Here is a 25,000-nt window from a genome sequence, read left to right on the forward strand (position 1 = left end):
GTCCTTGCCTCATCACTCCTCCCCTCCCCTCCCCTCTCCTGGCCTCATCACTCCTGCATCCTCCCTTTATTCCTTTCTCCCGCCACTCTCACTTTCAACCTTTCTGTCCATCTCATTGTTCTTTCTTCTCTCTCTCTTTCTTTCTCTCTTTACCTTTGTCTCTCTCTCCCTCCACATCTCTCTCATCCCAGCCTTCTCTCTCTCTCTCTCTCTCTCTTTCTTTCTCTCTTTACCTTTGTCTCTCTCTCCCTCCACATCTCTCTTATCCCAGCCTTCTCTCTCTCTCTCTCTCTCTATTTCTTTCTCTCTTTACCTTTGTCTCTCTCTCCCTCCACATCTCTCTCATCCCAGCCTTTTCTTTCTTTCTTTCTCTCTTTACCTTTGTCTCTCTCTCCCTCCACATCTCTCTCATCCCAGCCTTCTCTCTCTTTCTTTCTCTCTTTACCTTTGTCTCTCTCTCCCTCCACATCTCTCTCATCCCAGCCTTCTCTCTCTCTCTCTCTCTCTCTCTCTCTTTCTTTCTCTCTTTACCTTTGTCTCTCTCTCCCTCCACATCTCTCTCATCCCAGCCTTCTCTCTCTCTCTCTCTCTCTCTCTCTCTCTCTCTCTCTCTCTCTCTCTCTCTCTCTCTCTCTCTCTCTCTCTTTCTTTCTCTCTTTACCTTTGTCTCTCTCTCCCTCCACATCTCTCTCATCCCAGCCTTCTCTCTCTCTCTTTACCTTTGTCTCTCTCTCCCTCCACATCTCTCTCATCCCAGCCTTCCCTCTCTCTTAATTTCTCCCTTTTATGACCGTTCAGCTTCTCTCTACCCTTCTACAGTACCCCTCTCTCCTTTTTTCTATTTCTCTCCCTCTTTTTTCCTTCTGTTCTCTCCTTCCCCTTCATCTCTCATCGCTCTTCTCGCCCCCTCTCTCTCTATTCCCTTTCTTCCTATTCTCTCTTTCTTCTCTCTCTATTCACCTGCCACTCTCCTCTGCTGGGGGTCGGCCTAATTATTCTACCCTTTTCCTGCCTTCTTCCAGCCCTCTCCATTCCTCCCTCCCTCTTTCTCTTCCCTCTATCCCTCTCCCTCCCTCCGTCTCTCCCCCTGTGACACACTGATACAGACACCTGGTTTAACTCAGCAGGACATCTCTCACTAAACCCCTCCCTCCATCTCTCACTCCACCCCCCTTCCATCGTTCCCTCCGTCCTGCACTGTCTGCTTTTTTGTTGTCTCTGCTCTCCATTTTTACCAATCTGTCTCCACAGTCTCCACGGTCCCTACAGTCTCCACTCTCTCCACTCTCTCCACAGTTTTCCACTGTCTCCACTGTCTCCACAGTCTCCACGGTTCCTACAGTCTCCACTCTCTCCACTCTCTCCACGGTTTTCCACTGTCTCCACTGTCTCCACAGTCTCCACGGTTCCTACAGTCTCTTTGTCTCTTTCTCTTTCTCTTTCTATTTCAGTCTGTCTGTCTGTCTGTCTGTCTGTCTGTCTGTCTGTCTGTCTCTGTCTGTCTGTCTGTCTGTCTGTCTGTCTGTCTGTCTGTCTCTGTCTGTCTGTCTGTCTGTCTGTCTGTCTGTCTGTCTGTCTGTCTGTCTGTCTGTCTGTCTGTCTGTCTGTCTGTCTGTCTGTCTGTCTTTCTCTCTCTCCTCTCTTTATCCCCATTTCCCGCTGTTTCTCTCCTGTCAATCAACCAGTTAGCAGTCAGTCAGTGTGTTCTGTTCTGTTGGTGAGAACTTCCTATTCTCTCAGCTTGAAAGGAATGAATAATAATCACTCCAACATCTCTCCCTGGAGAATAGAGAGATGGAGAGAGAGAGAGATAGAGAGAGAGGGCGCAATCGAGAGATGGAAGGGGAATAGAAACGGGGCTAAGGGGAAAAGAGTGAGATCTCTCTCTCCTCACTCTCTCTCTGTCTCTCTCTCTCTCTGTCTCTCTCTCTCTCTGTCTCTCTCTGTCTCTCTCTGTCTCTCTCTCTTTCTCTCTCTCTTTCTCTCTCTTTTTCTCTTTCTCTCTCTCTCTCTCTCTCTCTCTCTCTCTCTCTCTCTCTCTCTCTCTCTCTCTCTCTCTCTCTCTCTCTCTCTCTGTCTCTCTCTCTCTCTCTGTCTCTCTCTCTCTGTCTTTCTCTCTCTGTCTCTCTCTCGCTCTCTCGTTTTCTCTCTCTCTCTCTCCCTCTCTCTCTCTCTCCAGTACATTGTCTGGATGAGTGTTCTCTACTGAGTTCTCCTAAACAAAGGAGGGGAAAACTTTATTTTTAGACCCTTTCATAATTCATTTACATATTGATTTGGGCTTTGAATCTTTTCATGTATACTTGAACGTGTGTGTTTATGTATGTCCCTAACGTGGTGGGGAAGGGTGGGGGGTGCTTTGCTGCGACATGTTACCGCCCTCATGGGAATCAGAGGTTTACAATCGAAAGCACTCACACACACACACTCACCGGTCATGACTCCTGTCTGTTATTCCTCGATTCATCTGATTATTAATTTATTTTACATGGTTTTTAATGCAAATAAGCCTGTGTATGTGTTTGTGTGCACACGTGTGTGTGTGTGTGTGTGTGTGTGTGTGTGTGTGTGTGTGTGTGTGTGTGTGTGTGTGTGTGTGTGTGTGTGTGTGTGTGTGTGTGTGTGTGTGTGTGTGTGTGTGTGTGTGTGTGTGTGTGTGTGTGTTACCTGAGGGACTGTGTAGTGTAGTGGGCCCAGTGAGTAATGGAGCTCAGGTCCTTATCTGTCACCAGAGAGCCTAGCTGCCTCTCAGCTTGCTGTCAATCAAACACTGCTCTGGAGAGGAGAGTCAGCATCAAACACACACACAGAGAGACAGAGAGACAGAGAGACAGAGAGAGAGAGAGAGAGAGAGAGAGAGAGAGAGAGAGAGAGAGAGAGAGAGAGAGAGAGAGAGAGAGAGAGAGAGAGAGAGAGAGAGAGAGAAAACCTGGTTGGTGGTTTATGAAACGTGTTCTGTCTCTGTGCCCTCCAGACACAAGGAAAATGGAAGAGTAAAACACTTAACCTCCAATGAATTAGGTCCCAGAAAATATATTTCAGCTTTTTTATATGAAGTCACTCTTTAGCTCTGGTGAGGAATAAAATAAAATGGGTTTTGCGCGTGCTGGAAGTAGACACACATAGCTGCTCGAACACACACACATTCTGGCGAAGCTATCAGGGCTGAAATTGGTATGATACACTTCAATATCCTGACAGGACTGAATAGGTTCTGGAAGACAGGGTGGGAGGGGTGTGTGTGAGACATATATTATTCTGTGGCTGTGTGTGTGCACACGTGTGAGTTCCTACGTCCAAGTATGTGTGTGTTTTCCATTGATACAGTATATACAGCTGTATACAGGCAGCCGTCAGCCTTTCTGTCCTGCTTTCTTACAGACACGCCTGCTGTTGATTTTACCGCGGGGCTCCTCAACCCCTGGGTCCTTCTGGACCGCAACCCGACCATACTCTACTAAGCCTTTAACCCCTCCTTCCCCTTCCCCTCTCCCTTCCTCCCTCCCTACCCTTGCCTCCAGCGGTGAGGAGGGGCGGGGCTAGACAGCCAGAGAGAGAGACCCAAATCGCTTCAAGATGCTCAGGGAGAAGGACTGGGGAAGCAGGAGTTTAAGAGTTGGGTATCGCGGCAAGGGAGAGAGGGGAGGGAGAGGGAGGGGAGGAGAGGTAGGGGAGGAGAGGGAGGGAGAGAGAGGGAGGAGAGGGAGAGGGAGGAGAGGGAGAGGGAGGAAAGAGAGGGAGAGGGAGGAGAGAGAGGGGAGGAGAGGGAGGGAGAGAGAGGGAGGAGAGGGAGGGAGAGGAAGGAGGAGAGGGAGAGGGAGGAGAGAGAGGGAGAGGGAGGAGAGAGAGGAGAAAGGGAGGAGAGAGAGGGAGAGGAAGGAGAGCAAGAGGGAGGAGAGAGAGGGAGAGGGTGGAGAGGAGAAAGGGAGGAGAGAGAGGGAGAGGGAGGAGAGCAAGAGGGAGGAGAGAGAGAGGTAGAGGGAGGAGAGAGAGAGAGAGGGAGGAGAGGGAGGAGGGGGAGAGGGAGGAGAGAGAGGGAGAGGGTGCCTTGTGGTAGGAATGGGAGATCAAGACCCCGGGATTAAGCACTGTACCAGAAGCAGATACTACTGTTGGGGCTGTTGGAAAGATCTAGGCCCCACATACACTGACTATAGCCTTTTAGGAGTGTAGTCTAGGGGCCCCACATATAATGTGGCCCTATAGAAACATAGTGTAGCCGAGGGTCGGAGACCTCTCCAGGCACTGTGGGCTTGTATTGCTAAAGTTTCGGAGTCCCTTAGTTTTCACGACCCCTCAAAGTTCAAAGTTTAGGCTCCATACACACACTGTGGACCCTAGAGGTCATAGGTCAGGAACTGGGCAGACTGTGGGTAAAGCTCAAATGACACTGTTTCTCATATACTGTAGTGTGATACTTTCTGACTATAACCACCAACAGCCTATTTAGTACACTACTTTTCACCATACAGTGATGGATCTGGTCAAAAGCTGGTCAAAAGTAGTGCACTAAATACAGAATAGGATGTCATTTGAGACTGGCAGACTATGTGGCCCTTGGGGAGGCCCTCTCTGAAGACTGTGACCCAGGACAGTTGACACAGTCTGGGCTAGGCGAGGTAGGTTAGCCTCCTCAGTTCTCTACCTCTCCCCCTTTTCACCACTCCACCCCTCCACCTCTCCGCTCCACCCACCCCTCTACCTCTCCCCTCCACCCACCCCTCTACCTCTCCCCTCCACACCTCCACCCCTCTACCTCTCCCCTCCACCCACCCCTCTACCTCTCCCCTCCACACCTCCACCTCTCCCCTCCACCCCTCTACCTCTCCTCTCCACCCACCCCTCCACCTCTCCCCTCCACCCCTCTACCTCTCCCCTCCACACCTCCACCTCTCCCCTCCACCCCTCTACCTCTCCCCTCCACCTCTCTACCTCTCCCCTCCACCTCTCTAACTCTCCACCTCCACCCCTCCACCCCTCCACCTCTCCCCTCCCCTCCACCCACCCCTCTATCTCTCCCCTCCACCCCTCTACCTCTCCCCTCCACCTCTCTACCTCTCCACCTCCACCCCTCCACCTCTCCCCTCCACACCTCCACCTATCCCCTCCACCCACCCCTCTACCTCTCCCCTCCACCCCTCTACCTCTCCCCTCCACACCTCCACCTCTCCCCTCCACCCCTCTACCTCTCCCCTCCCCTCCACCCACCCCTCTACCTCTCCCCTCCACCCACCCCTCCCCCTCTCCACCTCCACCCCTCTACCTCTCCCCTCCATACCTCCACCTCTCCCCTCCACCCCTCCCTCTCCCCTCCCCTCCACCCCTCCCTCTTCCCTCCACCCCTCCACCTCTCCCCTCCACCCCTCCACCTCTCCCCTCCACCCCTCCCTCTCCCCTCCACCCCTCCACCTCTCTACCTCTCCCCTCCACCCCTCTACCTCTCCCCTCCACCCCTCTACCTCTCCCCTCCACCCCTCTACCTCCTCCCCTCCACCTCTCTACCTCTCCCCTCCACCCCTCTACCTCTCCCCTCCACCCCTCCACCCCTCTACCTCTCCCCTCCACCCCTCCACCTCTCCCCTCCACCTCTCTACCTCTGTCTATGGTGTCGGCCCTCATTCCTCCAAAGCCCTCACTGACCTTCTTTAATTACAGAGATGGTTTGAGAGAATGAGTTTAGCCTCGCAGACAGACACACACTCTGACTGAGAAATAAACACCAGCTGGAGCGCTAAAGGAGCACGTTTTAGCCGTTAAAATCCTTGTCGGAACTCAGACACACACACACACACACACACACACACACACACACACACACACACACACACACACACACACACACACACACACACACACACACACACACACACACACACACACACACACACACACACACACACACTGGGGGGCCCTCTGGCTCAGGCCTGTCCAGGACCTGGGTTCTCCATCAGCCCACACCTCCTATAGACATTCTTAATGGGACCAATCTAGCCAGCCACAAATCATCCTGCCTTAGACTGGACTACATACTGAGATAGAGGGAGAGAGAAAGGGGGAGGGAGAGAGAAAGGGAGAGAGAGTGGTGGGAGAGAGAGATTGAAGAGTGGAAAGAGAGAGAGAGGAAGGTAGAGAGAGATGGAAGAGTATAAAGAGAGAGAGAGAGGAAGGGAGAGAGATATGGAAGAGTGTAAAGAGAGAGAGAGAGAGAGAGAGAGAGAGAGAGAGAGAGAGAGAGAGAGAGAGAAAGAGAGAGATGGAAGAGTGTGAAGAGAGAGAGAGAGGAAGGGAGAGAGATATGGAAGAGTGTAAAGAGAGAGAGAGAGAGAGAGAGAGAGAGAGAGAGAGAGAGAGAGGAAGGGAGGGAGAGAGAGAAAGAGAGAGATGGAAGAGTGTGAAGAGAGAGAAAGAGGTAGAGAGAGATAGAAACGTGTAAAGTGAGAAAGAGGTATAGAGAGAGATGGAAGGGTGTAAAGAGAGAGAGAGGTGGAAGGTTGCAAAGAGAGAGGAAAGGAGAGAGAGATGGTGGAGTGTAAAGAGAGAGAGAAAGAGGTAGATAGAGATGGAAGAGTGTGAAGAGAGAGAGAGAGGAAGGGAGAGAGAGATGGAAGAGTGTAAAGAGAGAGAGGTAGAGAGAGATGGAAAAGTTTAAAGAGAGAAGGGGAGAGAGAGATGGAAGTGTAAAGAGAGAGAAAGAAGTAGAGAAAGATGGAGGAGTGTAAAGAGAGAGAAAGAGGTAGAGAGAGATGGTAAAGTTTAAAGAGAGAAGGGGAGAGAGAGATGGAAGTGTAAAGAGAGAGAAAGAAGTAGAGAGAGATGGAGGAGTGTAAAGAGAGAGAAAGAAGTAGAGAGAGATGGAGGAGTGTAAAGAAAGTGAGAGAGGAAGGGAGAGAGATATGGAAGAGTGTAAAGAGAGAGAGGAAGGGAGAGAGAGATGGAAGTGTAAAGATAGAGAGAAAGATGTAGAGAGAGATGGAAGAGTGTAAAGATAGAGAGAGAGAGAGGAAGGGAGAGAGAGAGATGGAAGAGTGTATAGAGAGAGAGGAAGGTAGAGAGAGATGTAAGAGTGTAAAGGGGTAGATAGGAAGGGAGAGAGAGATGGAAGAGTGTAAAGAGAGAGAGAGAGAGAGAGAGAGATGGAAGAGTGTAAAGAGAGAGAGAGAGAGAGATGGAAGAGTGTAAAGAGAGAGAGAGAGAGAGAGAGAGAGATGGAAGAGTGTAGAGAGAGAGAGAGAGAGAGAGAGAGAGAGAGAGAGAGAGAGAGAGAGAGGGAGAGAGAGAGAGAGAGAGAGAGAGAGAGAAGGATTTTGGATGTGTGTTCTTTAGAAAGGCCATCAGCGTGCCTGCATCCCATGTCTCCGTGGTTACCGGGTGTGTGATGTGTACTGGATGTGACACCAGCGCTGCGGCATTCCAGACCGCCTCCGGACAGACGGAAGGGAGTGTGTGTGTGTGTGTGTGTGTGTAGATCTGTGTGTGTGTGTGGCGATCAGTGTGTGTGCTGATGAGGGATGCTGTGCACTGCAGTGACAAGGACACTCTTACCTTCAGAGTCCCACGACGCTGGCTAACTATTCAAACACAACCTCCTCAGCCCTACCTGCCTCTCTCTCTCTCTTTCTTTCACTCTCTCCCTCTACCTCTCTCTTTCTCTCCCACCCTCTCTCACTGCGTCAGAAGCAACCATATGGAAAGCATTATTCCCGTCGTTCTTTCTCACCGCAAACATTCCAGCAGCCCTTCCAGCACTCAGTGACTTTACAGCAACCTTGTAGTTGTTCTATGTTAGCAACTCTTTTTCCCTTTCTCCATCTCTGACCATCTCTCCCTCTCTCAGTAGCATTCATTCTTTCTCCTTTTCTCTCTTTCTCCCTCCTTACTACTCTCTCTCTCTCTCTCTCTCTCTCTCTCCCTCTCTCTCTCCCTCTCTCTCTCTCTCTCTCTCTCTCTCTCTCTCTCTCTCTCTCTCTCTCTCTCTCTCTCTCTCTCTCTCTCTCTCTCTCTCTCTCTCTCTCTCTCTCTCTCTCTCTCTCTCTCTCTCTCTCTCCCTCTCTCTCCAATGTAATTGCTCCGTTTTTCTTGCTCTTTCTCACTCTCCTTCACTCCATTTCCTTTCCTTTCACACCTCCTCCTCCTCATCACTTGCTCTTTTCTTCTCACTCTGATCTAGGCAATGACTCCTTAGAGGAAAATAGTCAAAGGTTGCATCCTTTCGACCAGGGCCCTATGACAAGACTTATAGGGAATAGTGTGCCGTTTGGGACAGCCGAATTGTCATCAATGACCTTCTCTACGCTGAAAACTCTCTGTGTACTCTCAAAGAACGTCTCTGTACCATAGTAATGCTCTTGAGATAACCGCATCTTTATTTAATGGTGTGATAGCACTGTGGAACCCCTGCGGTATGTAGACTGAGTATGGATGGATGTACACCTTTTGTCTCCTCAATGACGTTTGCATTGATGTTTGCACAGTAGTGTGGAAGACTTTGCACTCCGTGTGTGCGTGCTCGCATCCGTATCCGTGTGTGTGTGACGGTGTGTGTACATTGGGGCCTTGCGAGACCGCTCAGGACCTGTCTGTGTGATTAGGTGTATACCATGAGTCTACCCCAGACAGGTTAATGCATGGGCTCCATAAATCTACCAGAGAACTGGTTTACTATTCAATAATGGGAATGTACTTTGGAGTCCTTTGTAGCACACGAGGTTGTGTGTAGTTTAATGGACAAATCATGGAGATCTATTGGCTTGAAGTAAGACTCTAATTTATTTTTATCTAGCTCCTCTGTGGGGGTTTGAGGGCTTTTTCTCATGGGCACAGACTCAACACTCTGTCTTGTCTGTGCTGCTTGGGTTGGTTTCGACCCCCGCATTCTCATGTTCTCACACACAGGGATAGAGAGAGGCACACAGAAACACACATCTCTGTTGTCCCGCTGGCTGCACCTGTGTGGCTTTGGTTCGGACACGGCTCAAGTTGCCTCTGAGGAATCTGGGATATGTGGGGCACCGAATATGCTATCTAACCAGCCACCGTATGGTACACACACACACACTCAGCAGAGACACACACACTCAGCAGAGACAGACGGAGAGAGGGCAGAGGGGAGGAGATGAGGAGAGGGGCTAGAAGAGAAGGAGGGAGTAGAGGTCAGAAGAGGAGGGGGTGAGGGTCAGAGAAACTAACACTCCAGTCTTTTCTCTAGCCGTGAAGGTCGAGGCAGGGCGGCGGCCGGTGTTGAGAAAATGATGTTTCTGCCCTCATAGAAGACCCCGGAGAAGAAAGGAGAGGAAAGTCCCCCCCCCTCCTCCTCCCCTCATCCCTCACTCAACCCCCTCCTCCCTCCATCACCTCTGGCCCCTCCATCCCCCACTCCGTGTTTCAAAGTGTGGCCACATGAATGGCACTATTGTCTGTTGGGAGAGAGAGAGTGCGAGGGATAGAGAGAGAGAGATGCGGTCCAACAAAGGGAGAGAGGCAGGGTGCTGAGGGCAAGTGAGTTGAGCTGCATCTGTTCATTTATTCTGGGTCTGATCCCAAGTGATTTATTTAGTTGGAAAGACAAACTCTATAAAGTTGTTTAAAAGGTCACCTTACTTAACTTAACTCAGTTATATGTGAGCATTAGAACCAAGGTCTGTTTTGTTATAGAACTCCATGCGATTCTTTGGATCCTCCTGCATAGAAAGACTGGTGAGATGTGTGTTGCGGTCAACACTTTAATTGAAGCATAATGCGTGTCCTGTAACAGTAGCCCAGTGGTACCGGTTAGCTGTGTTGACATGAGAGGGCGTAGCAGGGAAGCAGGGGAAGGAAAGGTGTGAAACACATACTAATCTTAGTGAGCCTCCATTGCACCACTCAACAAGTGAGGCTACTGTTAACCACACAGTAAGCCTATTTCTACCAAGACTCGAAACACTGTTTTTCTATCGCCCCGCTTTGCTTTCTCCTTTTCTCTATTTCTGTCTCGTTGTCTATTTCCCTGTTTTCTCCCTTTCAGTTTTTGAACAGACATCTGTATTTGAGCTCTCTCTTTATCGTTTCTTCCCTCTCGTTGTTCTACCTGCGTCTCTCTCCCCCTCACTCTTTCTTTTTTAAACATACCTTTTTCTTCCTCCTTCTTCTCTGTTTTGACCATTACACCTGCCTGCCCAGTATAATTTTTCCATCACTCACCAGCTCCTTCCATCCACCGCTCCCGTTCCCCCTCTCTCCCTCCCTCAGCTAAGTGCAGTTCTCAGACGCGTTGTTTGCTCTGCCATTCTTTAGCTCAGGTCTACTGTGACATAGTTAGGCTACCATCATCTCTCTTAATGTTATTGTTTACATGGAAGCCCCTTAGCAACCGCCTATGTGACTGGAAGGCATGTAGACCTTTTATAAATGGTTTATGTGCCTGTGGGTTTCTGTCTGTGCCTGTGAGTGTGAGTGTGTGTGTGTGTGTGTGTGTGTGTGTGTGTGTGTGTGTGTGTGTGTGTGTGTGTGTGTGTGTGTGTGTGTGTGTGTGTGTGTGTGTGTGTGTGTGTGTGTGTGTGTGTGTGTGTGTGTGTGTGTGTGTGTGTGTGTGTGTGTGTGTGTGTGTGTGTGTTTGAGGCCCAGCCCAGCTCCTATCTTCTCCTGGTGCGGGGGTGTGTGTTGAGTGCAGTTAGTGTTTCCCTCTCCAGTGTGAGTGCTTAGTGATAACCTCCTGATCTTAGTATTAACAAAAGGAACGCCTAGTCCCTCTAGCGCTGTGCTAGGCTAGCTTCTTCACTAGCATCTATATGGTCATTGGCTAAATTCCTCATTCATTTTACGTGTCTGCTGCTAGCCAAAAACATGCTAACAGCTACTCAATTAGTGTATCTTTGGTCACACAGGCTTAATTCCCCATGAACTATTTGCTACTACTAGCGAAACATGCTAATGCTAACGGATTAAAGATAGCCGAACAGTGCTTTGTGTTGTTAGCTGTAGTAGTGTTATGTTCTGAATGAATAAATGAATGAGTCAGCTGGTCTCAGTCCGTAATGTCCTCTTCTCTATCTCTGTTCTGTCTGGCTAAATGTTGCCAAGCTCCCAGGGCAGTCTGAGAGCATCTTGACTGGCTGCATCACCGCTTGGTTTGGCAATTGCTTGGCATCCGACTGCAAGGCACTATAGAGGGTAGTGCGTATGGCCCTGTACATCACTGAGGCTGAGCTCCCTGCCATCCAGGAACTCTATACCAGACAGTGTCAGAAGAAGGCCCTAAAAATTGTCAAAGACTTCAGCCACCCAAGTCATATACTGTTCTCTCTGCTACCGCATGGCAAGTGGTACCAATGCACCAAGTCTGGAAATGAGAACCCTGAACAGGTTCTACCCCCAAGCCATAAGACTGCTAAATAGCTACTCGGACTATCTGACTCACTGCTTTGCACTCACTCTTTTGACATACGCTGCTTCTACTGTTTATTATCTATCCTGTTGCCTAGTCACTTTACCCCAACCTATACAGTACCTCGTACAGTGGCTTGCGAAAGTATTCACCCCCCTTGGCATTTTTCCTCTTTTGTTGCCTTACAACCTAGAATTAAAATAGATTTTTGGGGGGTTTGTGTCATTTGATTTACACAACATGCCTACCACTTTAAAGATACAAAATATTTTTTATTGTGAAACAAACAAGAAATAAGACAAAAAAACTGAAATCTTGAGTGTGCATAACTATTCACCCCCCCAAAGTCAATACTTTGTAGAGCCACCTTTTGCAGCAATTACAGCTGCAAGTCTCTTGGGGTATGTCTCTATAAACTTGGCACATCTAGCCACTGGGATTTTTGCCCATTCTTCAAGGCAATACTGCTCCAGCTCCTTCAAGTTGGATGGGTTCTGCTGGAGTACAGCAATCTTTAAGTCATACCACAGATTCTTAATTGGATTGAGGTCTGGGCGTTGACTAGGCCATTCCAAGGCATTTAAATGTTTCCCCTTAAACCACTAGAGTGTTGCTTTAGCAGTATGCTTAGGGTCTCAAATCTCTGGAAGACTGAAACAGGTTCCCCTCAAGAATTTCCCTGTATTTCCCTGCCGATGAAAAACATCCCCACAGCATGATGCTGCCACCACCATGCTTCACTGTGGGGATGGTGTTCTCGGGGTGATGAGAGGTGTTGGGTTTGTGCCAGACATAGCGTTTTCCTTAATGGCTAAAAAGCTCAATTTGAGCCTCATCTGAACAGAGTACCTTCTTCCAAATGTTTGGGGAGTGTAACGTTCGTCTTCCTCCTCGTCTGACGAGGAGCAAGGATCGGACCAAAACGCAGCGTGGTTTGAATACATACTTTTAATGAATATAAACGAAGACGAAAACTCTTGACAAAATACAAAACAAATAAACGACGTGAACAAACGAACGAAAACAGTACCGTGTGGCGAAACAAACACAGACACGGCAACAATCACCCACAAACAAACAGTGAAACCAACCTACCTTAATATGGCTCCCAATCAGAGACAATGACAAACACCTGTCTCTGATTGAGAACCATATTAGGCCAAACGAACAAACCTAAACATAGAAACAAATAACATAGACTGCCCACCCCAACTCACGCCCTGACCATACTAAATAAATACAAAACAAGGGAAATAAGGTCAGGAACGTGGCAGGGAGTCTCCCACATGCCTTTGGCGAACACCAAACGTGTTTGCTTATTTAGTTCTTTAAACTGCTTTTTGAATTGGCCTAGAGGCACCAAAACATCAAATTTAAGGACATTTTGGAGATTGTTCCACAAATAAGGTGCAACTAAACTAAAGCTGGTTTACCTAACTCCATAGAGACCAAAGGAATTTCCTGAGTTAACCATCCCTGAGACCGGGGGTGGTAACTCCTATGTCTGAAGTTTAGTCATGATGTTAGGTACAGTGGGACTTTTGAAAAAGGGCTTTATAAATGAAAACATAGTAATGTAACATACGTGACATCAACCAACTTTCTGGTAGAGAGTGCAGTAACGACTACTTAAACTGTCGCCCGAAAGAAAGCCCAGTGTACGATGATAAACTGCATCTAACGGCTTTAATGAAGTGGCAGCTGCGTTCATATAGATGATGTTGCCATTGTCTAGGACCGACAGGAACGTCGACTGAATAATCTGCTTTCTACTACTTAGCGAGAGGCAGGACCTATTTCTATAGAAGAAGCCCGTATCTATTTTCAGCCTCTTAACTAACTCATCAACATGCTTTTTCTACACCATCCATAGGGACACCATCCATATGGACACCATCCAAAGTACATGTGCTTATGTCAACAGTTATTTTTATGCGCTCTAGAGAACAACATATACTTAGTTTTACCTGCATTCAGTACTAATTTAAGGTCAATAAAGTTATGAGTAGGGAGGTGAGGGAGTTGGTATGGGAGGGGTTGGGGTCACATTCAAGGACTGAGACACGTGTCTCATGTTGTTGCTTTGGGTTACAAGCCACTAACCTGTCTCATTGCTCCTCCATCCCTCTCTCTCCAGGTTTTTGGACGATAAGGGCTACGTCCTCTACCCTCAGATCGGGGACCGCCTGGACCTCATCTGTCCGTCGTCGGACCCCCCCAGCCAGCGGGCCCCCGCCGAGTATGAGTTCTACAAGCTATATCTGGTGTCGTCACGTGACCAAGCGGACAGGTGTGAGGTGACGGGCGCGCCCAACCTGCTGCTCACCTGTGACAAGCCCAACAATGACATGAGGTTCACTATCAAGTTCCAGGAGTACTCTCCTAACCTGTGGGGACACGAGTTCAAGACCAACGCTGACTACTACATCATCGGTGAGTAGGGAGAACTGGAGTGTGTTTGTGTGTCTGATTATACAGCAATTCTGTTTTGAGGGATTTGTGTGTGTGTGTGCGCGCTAATTGTGCGACTTTTGGGTGATAGAGTTTGCCTATTGTGTATATGTACACGCTTGTGTGTAAGTGTGTTATGTTTTGCCTGTGTGTGTGTGTGTGTGTGTAAATGTGTTATGTTTTGCCTTTGTGTGTGTGTGTGTGTGTGTGTGTGTGTGTGTGTGTGTGTGTGTGTGTGTGTGTGTGTGTGTGTGTGTGTGTGTGTGTGTGTGTGTGTGTGTGTGTGTGTGTGTGTGTGTGTGTGTATGTGTATCTTTGTTTGAGTGTGTTATGTTCCATCTCTCCTTGGTGGATACTGATTTGGCCCGGAGCATGTTTATTGTTATTGCCAGCCTTGCAGTGACCGGGGATGGCGTCCAGCTTTTTGTTTTGGTTAATTTGGGGTTTGTTTGGGGTGAATACGTGATGATGTCATCAACACGAGCCAAGCCAAGTCTGTGTATCACATGGAACAATCTCTCTAATGTTACATCAAGCGAAGCCTCTCTCCCAAATAAGGGAGCTAAGAATGGATTCAGGAGTTCAGGAGCACTCTAACACGCACATATGTACACACACACACAGATACATACACTGCGTTTTGAACTCCTGAAGGCAGACATTATTAGATTGCTATAGTGTAGACTCCCTCCCACGCACCTGGAAGCCCCATTCACGGTATTAATGCTCTTTCACCTGAGATCCAGATTTACTGTATTAATGCTCTTTCACCTGGGATCCAGATTTACTGTATTAATGCTCTTTTCTCCTAGGATCAATATTTACTATATTAATGCTCTTTTCTCCTAGGATCAATATTTACTGTATTTATGCTCTTTTCTCCTAGGATCAATATTTACTGTATTAATGCTCTTTTCTTCTGGGATCCAGATTTACTGTATTAATGCTCTTTTCTCCTAGGATCAATATTTACTGTATTAATGCTCTTTTCACCTGAGATCCAGATTTACTGTATTAATGCTCTTTTCACCTGAGATCCAGATTTACTGTATTAATGCTCTTTTCTACTGGGATCCATATTTACTATATTAATGCTCTTTTCTCCTAGGATCAATATTTACTGTATTTATGCTCTTTTCTCCTAGGATCAATATTTACTGTATTAATGCTCTTTTCTTCTGGGATCCAGATTTACTGTATTAATGCTCTTTTCTCCTAGGATCAATATTTACTGTATTAATGCTCTTTTCTTCTGGGATCCAGATTTACTGTATTAATGCTCTTTTCTCCTAGGATCAATATTTACTGTATTAATGCTCTTTTCTACTGGGATCCATATTTACTATATTAATGCTCTTTTCTCCTAGGATCAATATTTACTGTATTAATGCTCTTTTCTCCTAGGATCAATATTTACCGTATTAATGCTCTTTTCTTCTGGGATCCAGATTTACTGTATTAATGCTCTTTTCTCCTAGGATCAATATTTACTGTATTTATGCTCTTTTCTCCTAGGATCAATATTTACTGTATTAATGCTCTTTTCTTCTGGGATCCATATTTACTGTATTAATGCTCTTTTCTCCTAGGATCAATATTTACTGTATTAATGCTCTTTTCTCCTGGGATCAATATTTACTGTATTAATGCTCTTTTCTTCTGGGATCCATATGTACTGTATTATTGCTCTTTTCTCCTAGGATCAATATTTACTGTATTAATGCTCTTTTCTCCTAGGATCAATATTTACTGTATTAATGCTCTTTTCTCCTAGGATCAATATTTACTGTATTAATGCTCTTTTCTTTTGGGATCCATATTTACTGTATTAATGCTCTTTTCTCCTAGGATCCATATTTACTGTATTAATGCTCTTTTCTCCTAGGATCAATATTTACTGTATTAATGCTCTTTTCTCCTGGGATCAATATTTACTGTATTAATGCTCTTTTCTCCTAGGATCCATATTTACTGTATTATTGCTCTTTTCTCCTAGGATCAATATTTACTGTATTAATGCTCTTTTCTCCTAGGATCCATATTTACTGTATTAATGCTCTTTTCATCTGGGATCCAGATTTACTGTATTAATGCCCTTTTCACCTGGGAACCAGATTTACTGTATTAATGCCCTTTTCACCTGGGATCCAGATTTACTGTATTAATGCTCGTTTCACCTGGGATCCAGATTTACTGTATTAATGCTCTTTTCACCTGGGATCCAGATTTACTGTATTAATGCTCTTTTCTCCTAGGATCAATATTTACTGTATTAATGCTCTTTTCTCCTAGGATCCATATTTACTGTATTAATGCTCTTTTCATCTGGGATCCAGATTTACTGTATTAATGCCCTTTTCACCTGGGAACCAGATTTACTGTATTAATGCCCTTTTCACCTGGGATCCAGATTTACTGTATTAATGCTCGTTTCACCTGGGATCCAGATTTACTGTATTAATGCTCTTTTCACCTGGGATCCAGATTTACTGTATTAATGCTCTTTTCACCTGGGATCCAGATTTACTGTATTAATGCCCTTTTCACCCAGGATCCAGATTTACTGTATTAATGCTCTTTTCACCTGGGGACCAGATTTACTGTGTTAATGCTCTTTTCAGAGAGAGAGAAAGAGAGGAACCAAATTCATTCCCAAAACCTATCTATTTCTGTTCTATATTTGCCTTACAGTTTCAGTGTGTTTGTGGTTTGTGATTTGAATTGGGTTGAGGAGTGTAGGGTGTGTGTATGTACGGGCATGTGTGTGTGTGTGTTAGATCAGGTGTTTGCCCACCACAACCAGCAACAATAGCTGCCTGCTGTGTTATGAAGTGTCCAGATAAGAACTACAGATTTGCCAGATCCATTCTACAGCCCCAATCACTGTCTACACTGCCTAGCCACACCTGCCATCCGGGGTATCCACAGTATGGACGGGAGCGTTTTATCTTCCCTCGGACAGGTTTGGGATCGATTGACAGCTCCAGCCCTGATCAATGAGGGCTCAAATGCAAGGTCACACACACAGACAGATGCAGAGATAGAGGGATGGAGGGATGGAGGGAGAGAGAGAAAGAGATGTGTGTGGAATATTGGGAGAAGATGGATGATTCTATGTTGACAAGGTGTCTATTTTTGTGCGTGTGTATGTGTAATTCTATGAGTAGAGGTTGTGTAAGGTCTGGGTCAATTATTTGATGTTATTAGTGTGTACTGTAGAGGTTTTTCAAGTGTGTTTTGCTCATTTAGAGTGACATTATGATGTGTGTATGCATGTACATGCATTTGATCAATACTGTAATCAGCCAGTAGTAGTGTGTGTGTGTGTGTGTGTGTGTGTGTGTGTGTGTGTGTGTGTGTGTGTGTGTGTGTGTGTGTGTGTGTGTGTGTGTGTGTGTGTGTGTGTGTGTGTGTGTGTGTGAGAGAGCATCAGTGCGCGTTTGTGGGTGTAAAGTGCAGGTGTATGTATGAGTCCTTCCCTCAGGCAAGTGTCTTGTAACTAGCACGTACCTTTAGCATGTGTGAATATATTGATAGTGGACTAAATTAGCTGGAGCGTAGACTGATATGAGAGAGAGAAATGTTGGACCGAACTCTGAGAGAGAGAGAGAGAGAGAGAGAGAGAGAGAGAGAGAGAGAGAGAGAGAGAGAGAGAGAGAGAGAGAGAGAGAGAGAGAGAGAGAGAGAGAGAGAGAGAGAGAGAGAGAGAGAGAGAGAGAGAGAGAGAGAGAGAGAGAGAGAGAGAGAGAGAGAGAGAGAGAGAGAGAGAGAGACTTGGTTGTAAAAGTGTCAGAGATTTCACAAAGCATTGCAAATCTCTCTCAATCTTTCTCATCTCACACTCTCTTTCTCGCTCTCTTTCTCTCTCTCTCTCTCTCCTTTCTCCTCTTCACCATTCAAAGATCCTAAGTGTGACACCAAAACTCCTGATATCTAGCTGAACCACAGATCAAACCTCTTTGAAAAGTAGGTCCCTTTGTAACAAACACACACACACACACACACACCTCGTGGACAGCTGCCATCAGAAACAGAGATATAGATGACACTAGTTGTCTTTGTTAGAGAGCAGAGGATGAAACATCTTTCCATTCACTGATCTCAAGTCAGCCATCCTGCCAACAGCAGAAGCTTCTCAAATGAAACCTTTTGTTTTCGACTGATCTGGAGTCAGTGATCCTGGAGTGTCAGCTTCTCAAAAGCTTGTTATAAATCAGCACTGCTCACCTCTTTGGTGAAAAGAGAGATACTATACAGAGATATTTAAAACAGGGAGAACACAGAGAGAGAGAACATGTAGAGAGAGAGAGACGGGAGAAAGATATGGAGGATTATGCCAGGTAGAGGAGGAGAGAGAAGGGATGAAAGGAGTAGAGATAGATTAAGGAGGTACAGAGGGAGAAAAAGAAAGAGAGATGCATTTGTGTCAAAGAAACAGGGAGTGGATGATCGCGGGCCAGAGGGAGGGAAAGAGAGATGAGTGAAAGGCAGAGGTCATGTAGTTTCCCTTGTTGACATGCAGATGTCCTTTCTCAGAGAAAGAGAGAGGGAGAAAGAGGGAGGAATAGTGTGTGTGAGAGAAAGGGATAGAGAGAGGGAGAAAGAGAGAGGAATAGTGTGTGTGAGAGAAAGGGATAGAGAGAGGGAGAAAGAGAGAGGAATAGTGTGTGTGAGAGAAAGGGATAGAGAAAGGGATAGAGAGAGGGAGAAAGAGAGAGGAATAGTGTGTGTGAGAGAAAGGGATAGAGAGAGGGAGAAAGAGAGAGGAATAGTGTGTGTGAGAGAAAGGGATAGAGAGAGGGAGAAAGAGAGAGGAATAGTGTGTGTGAGAGAAAGGGATAGAGAGAGGGAGAAAGAGAGAGGAATAGTGTGTGTGAGAGAAAGGGATAGAGAGAGGGAGAAAGAGAGAGGAATAGTGTGTGTGAGAGAAAGGGATAGAGAGAGGGAGAAAGAGGGAAAGGGACAGAGAGCAGCTGAGGGGGGGTTTAAAAGCCCTCTCTATAAGAGTTATGACTGAAAACACTATATATAATGTATACCGGATGTGTTAAGTACTATCTATCCAGATTTAATATATACTGAATGTACAAAACATTAGGAACACCTGGTCCTTCCATGACATAGACTGACCAGGTGAATCCAGGTGAAAGCTATGATCCCTTACTGATGGCACTTGTTAAATCCACTTCAATCAGTGTAGATGAAGGGGAGGAGACAGGTTAAATAAGGATTTTTAAGCCTTGAGACAATTGAGACATGGATTGTGTATGTGTGCCATTCAGAGGGTGAATGGACAAGACAAAAGATTGAAGTGTCTTTGAACGAGGTATGGTAGGTATGGGTAGGTGCCAGGCGCACCGGTTTGAGTGTGTCAAGAAGTGCAACGCTGCTGTGTTTTTCACACTCAACAGTTTCCTGTTCGTAATCAAGAATGGTCCACCACCCAAAAGACATCCGGCCAACTTGGCACAACTGTAGGAAACATTGGAGTCAACATGGGCCAGCATCCCTGAGGAACGCTTTGACACCTTGTAGAGTGCATGCCCTGACGAATTGAAGCTGTTCTGAGGGCAGTAAGGGGTGCAACTCAATATTAGGTGTTCCTAGTGTTTTGTACACTCAGTGTATATCAAATAACTATATTTTGATATGTAACTGCTGTGTAAAAAAAGTGCCATGTATGTAAAATGTGTGTAGAATTTAGAGTACCAGTCAAAAGTCTGGACACACTCATTCAAGGGTTTTTCTTTATTTTTACTATTTTCTGCATTGTACTGTACATATACAGTTGAAGTCAGAAGTTTACATACACTTAGGTTGGAGTTAAACTCGTTTTTCAACCACACCACAAATTTCTTGTGAACAAACTATAGTTTTGACAAGTCGGTTAGGACATCTACTTTGTGCATGACACAAGTCATTTTTCCAAAAATAGTTTACTGACAGATTATTTCACTTATAAATCACTGTATCACAATTCTAGTGGGTCAGAACTTTACATACACTAAGTTGACTGTGCCTTTAAACAGCTTGGAAAATTCCAGAAAATGATGTCATGGCTTTAGAAGCTTCTGGTAGGCTAATTGACATCATTTGAGTCAATTGGAGGTGTACCTGTGGATGTATTTCAAGGCCTACCTTCAAACTCAGTGCCTCTTTGCTTGACATCATGGGAAAATCAAAAGAAATCAGCCAAGACCTCAGAAAAAAATTGTAGACCTCCACAAGTCTGGTTCATCCTTGGGAGAAATTTCCAAATGCCTGAAGGTACCACATTCATCTGTACAAACAATAGTACACAAGTATAAACACCATGGGACCACGCAGCCGACAGACCGCTCAGGAAGGAGACGTGTTCTGTCTCCTAGAGATGAACGTACGTTGGTGCAAAAAGTGCAAATCTATCCCAGAACAACAGCAAAGGACCTTGTGAAGACGCTGGGGGAAACAGGTACAAAAGTATCTATATCCACAGTAAAACGAATCCTATATCAACATAACCTGAAAGGCCGCTCAGCAAGGAAGAAGCTACTGCTCCAAATCCGCCATAAAAAAGCCAGACTACGGTTTGCAACTGCACATGAGGACAAAGATCGTACTTTTTGGAGAAATGTCCTCTGGTCTGATGAAACAAAAATAGAACTGTTTGGCCATAATGACCATCGTTATGTTTGGAGGAAAAAGGGGGAAGCTTGCAAGCCGAAGAACACCATCCCAACCGCGAAGCACGGGGGTGGCAGCATCATGTTGATAGATGTTATCATGAGGAAGGAAAATTATGTGGATATATTGAAGCAACATCTCAAGACATCAGTCAGGAAGTTAAAGCTTGGTCACAAATGGGTCATCCAAGTGGACAAGTTATTTTTTTATTTAACTAGGCAAGTCAGTTAAGAACATATTCTTATTTTCAATGACGGCCTAGGAACAGTGGGTTAACTGCCTTGTTAAGGAGCAGAACGGCTGATTTTTACCTTGTCAGCTCGGGGATTTGATCTTGCAACCTTTCGGTTACAAGTCCAATGCTCTAACCACTAAGCTACCTGCCGCTCCAATAACCCCAAGCATACTTCCAAAGCTGTGGCAAAATGGCTTAAGGGCAACAAAGTCAAGGTATTAGAGTGGCCATCACGAAGCCCTGACCTCAAACCTATAGAAAATGTGTGGGCAGAACTGAAAAAGCGTGTGAGCCAGGAGGCCTACAAACCTGACTCAGTTACACCAGCTCTGTCAGGAGGAATAGGCCAAAGTTCACCCAACTTATTGTGGGAAGCTTGTAGAAGGCTACCCAAAACGTTTGCCCCAAGTTAAACAATTTAATGGCAATGCTACCAAATACTAATTGACTGTATGTAAACTTCTGACCCACTGGGAATGTGATGAAAGAACTAAAAGCTTAAATAAATAATTCTCTCTAATATTATTCTGACATTTCACATTCTTAAAAGAAAGTTGTGATCCTAACTGACCTAAGACAGGGAATTCTTACTAGAATTAAATGTCAGGAATTGTGAAAAACTGAGTTTAAATGTATTTAGCAAAGGTGTATGTAAACGTCCGACTTCAACTGTAACAACAAAGAAAAGGCTGTAATTTGTATTTATTTTTGTCCTCCTTTAATAATACAAATTAAATAAAAGAGATAGATGGAGAGAAAGATGGAAGAGGGAGAAAGAGAGAAAGCTGGAAGAGAGAGAAAGAGGGGGCACGTCATGTGTACATTGATGTGAATAGGAAGTGAGAGGAGTCTGACAGAGAGAGAGACAGCGTCACCTCTGCTGCTGTGACACTGAAACACCACAGTCACTTTCAATCACCACAACCCTGTCAGGGGACTGGACACACTCTCACACACACACAAACTCGATACACAAACACACACGCACACACTAGCGAGCACGTACACTGTTGCCACACACACTAACATATGCATTCTGCTAACACCTGTATACACAAGCATTCTCTCCATTATATGCACTCACACACAATGGGCACTAGGGCTGTCCCCGACAAAAAACTAAATCTTGGAGTCATCTTTTCTTTCGACCAATCGATTAGTGGACAGTTTTAAATGTGCATTTTTCCATATTCAGTGCATTCAGAAAGTATTCAGACCCCTTGACTTTATCCACATTTTTTAAAACTTTACAGCCTTATTCAATTAAATTGTTTCCCCCCTCATCAATCTACACACAATACCTCATAATGACAAAGCAAAAACAGGTTTGTAGAAAATGGAATATCAAATTTACATAAGTATTCAGACTCTTTACTTAGTACTTTGTTGAGCACCTTTGGCAACGATTACAGCCTAGAGTCTTCTTGGGTATGACACTACAAACTTGGCACACCTGTAATGGGGAGTTTCTCCCATTCTTCTCTGCAGATCCTCTCAAGCTGTCAGGTTGGATGGGGGGGGGGGGGCGTCGCTGCACATCTATTTTCATTGGGTTCAAGTCCGGGCTCTGGCTAGGCAACTCAAAGACATTCAGAGACTTCCGTAGCCACTCCTGCATTGTCTTGGCTGTGTGCTTAGGGTCGTTGTCCTGTTGGAAGGTGAAACTTCACCCCAGTCTGTGGTCCTGAGCACTCTGGAGCAGGTTTTCATCAAGGATCTCTCTGTACTTTGCTCCGTTCATTTTTCCTCAACCCTGACTATTCTCCCAGTCCCTGCCACTGAAAAACATCCCCACAAACATGCTTTACTGTAGGGAAGGTGCCAGGTTTCCTCCAGATGTGACACTTGGCATTCAGGCCAAAGGGTTCAATCTTAGTTTCAAACTCCAAGCGGGGTGTCATGTGCCTTTTACTGAGGAGTGGCTTCCGTCTGGCCACTCTACCATAAAGGCCTGATTGGTGGAGTGCTGCAGAGATTGTAGGTTGTTATCCTTCTGGAAGGTTCTCCCATCTCCACAGAGGAACTCTGGAGCTCTGTCAGAGTGACCATCGGGTTCTTGGTCACCTCCCTGACTTGGTCACCTCCCCCTGATTGCTCAGTTTGGCCGGGCAGCCAGCTCTAGGAAGAGTCTTGGTGGTTCCAAACTTCTTCCATTTAAGAATGATGGAGGCCACTGTGTTTTTGGGGACCTTCAATACTGCAGAAATGTTTTGGTACCATTTCCCAGATCTGTGCCTCGACACAATCCTGTCTCAGAGCTCTACGGACAATTCCTTCGACCTCATGGCTTGGATTTTGCTCTGACATGCACTGTCAACTGTGGGACCTTATATAGACAGGTGTGTGCCTTCCCAAATCATGTCAAATCAATTGAATATAACACTGGACTCCAATCAGGTTGTAGAAACATCTCAAGTATGATCAATGGAAACAGGTCTCATACCAAAGGGTCTGAATACTTATGTAAATAAGGTATTTCTGTTTTTATTTTGAATAAATGTGCAAACATTTCTGAAACCTATTTTCACTTTGTCATTATGCGTTGTTGTGTGCAGATTGCTGAGGGAAAAAAATATTGAATCCAATTTAGAATAAGGCTGTAATGTAACAAAATGTGGAAAAAACCAAGAGGTCTGAATACTTTCTGAAAACACTGTATAGACAAACCCTATGTTGGAATAAAATCAACTATATGTAGGCTCCTGAGCTAGTCAGATGCTTTAAGCACAGTGATAAAACATTGAGACAGAAATCACTCAAGAGGGAGCCAGAGATCGATATAGCCTAATCAGAAGAGAAAATGTGTTCCTGACCCTCCTACTCCGCTGCTGCTGGCCACCACAGATTCTGCCATTATACTCCCGAAGTTTCAGGTAATAAGTACACCAGCAGTTGGCATCCTTTTCCATTTGGAGTGCCAATTCGTACCATTTTTACTGATCTCTGTGCCAGCAATGATTTTCCTCTGCAAATTTTTGTTAAACAATTTAATTTAATTTAAAATGAAGTCTTCATATCTCCAAATCAATGTCATGTCATTAATCCAAATTCTAAATGAAAATGATACAATTCTTAAAGTAACTTCTATTGCCGATATGTAAAAATAGCCTACATGAAGCCAACAAATAAAACCTTGCAGCCAGCAGGTAGAAAATATCCTAGAAATCACATTAGCTACGCATGGCCTGTCTGCAAGGAACTTGAAGCATTGTATCAACTATCAACTTGAACCAGCCTGAAGCTCATGCTAGCAAATGTGCAACATTTGATAAAATATTCTGGGCCCTCAGAGTTTCCTGTACCAGTGAGCTCCAGACAGACACAGCTGTAGGCTATTTTTGCAAGGGATAAGAAGTAATCAGGTAGGCCTATTTTATGACGTTTCCACTGGATCAGAGCATGGCATTTTTTCCCCTTTCATGCTGAATGGTTATCGAAAGGGAGAGAACTGGAAAGATTTTTCAAATAAGCTACGTTGAGGAATAATGTCATTCTCAATGGATGTAGAAACAGACTTTGTTTACTTTCTGTTTGAGGCGAAGAAAACATTTATTTGAGAAGCTCCACGGTGATGGTGAGTTAAGACAATCGGAAATAGTTTCAGAACCCCAAATGAGTACATTTAAAGGCCTACATTTACACGCAGGCCTGCCAGCCTAGGCCTACTTCTATGGGTAATCAGGTGCGTGTCCTTACTCAAGATTCACAGGAGCGGTCCAACCAAAAGAGAATGAATAAATTGACAACTCGTAAATGGAATGAAATAAACCAAAACCTGTTTCTCACAAGTGTAGCAAAGGTTGTGGGCTCTGCAAATGTGGTCACTCCTTCAATGACAATGGTAAGACTGGAATAATAATATATCAAATGCATTAACAGAAATGATCTTAACCAAACAAACATTGTAGATGATAAATGATGGGAATTAACAGTAAATGTACTAGTGGTGATACTGGTGTTGCATTCCCGCAGCCTCCGCAGTGGATTAGTCCACTCAGAGAGACGTGAATCAGACAGGTGTCTCGTGTGCCATCAAAAATGTATATGTATTTGTGACTGCTCAACTAAAAACAATCTCAGTCGACCAACAGCCTATTGACCAAACAATCGACCGGTCGACTAAATGGGGTCAGACCTAATGGGTACATACAGAGAACCTTGTGGTGTGCAATCATACATACAAGTAAGCTCTTTTACACACACACACACACACACACACACACACACACACACACACACACACACACACACACACACACACACACACACACACACACACACACACACAC

General features: G+C 45.4%; 1 protein-coding gene across 1 annotated transcript in view; it reads left to right on the forward strand.

Annotated features, from left to right (window-relative positions):
* LOC139561881 (ephrin-B2-like) overlaps positions 1-25,000 on the forward strand; it is a 103,813-nt gene that overhangs the window by 22,322 nt on the left and 56,491 nt on the right. Inside the window, exon 2 of the mRNA XM_071379268.1 lies at positions 13,500-13,795. Within this exon, the coding sequence (XP_071235369.1) occupies positions 13,500-13,795 (296 nt within the window). The remainder of the gene's footprint in view (positions 1-13,499; positions 13,796-25,000) is intronic.

Source organism: Salvelinus alpinus, chromosome 31 (genome assembly GCF_045679555.1).
Source record: "Salvelinus alpinus chromosome 31, SLU_Salpinus.1, whole genome shotgun sequence".
NCBI classification, from domain to species: domain Eukaryota; kingdom Metazoa; phylum Chordata; class Actinopteri; order Salmoniformes; family Salmonidae; genus Salvelinus; species Salvelinus alpinus.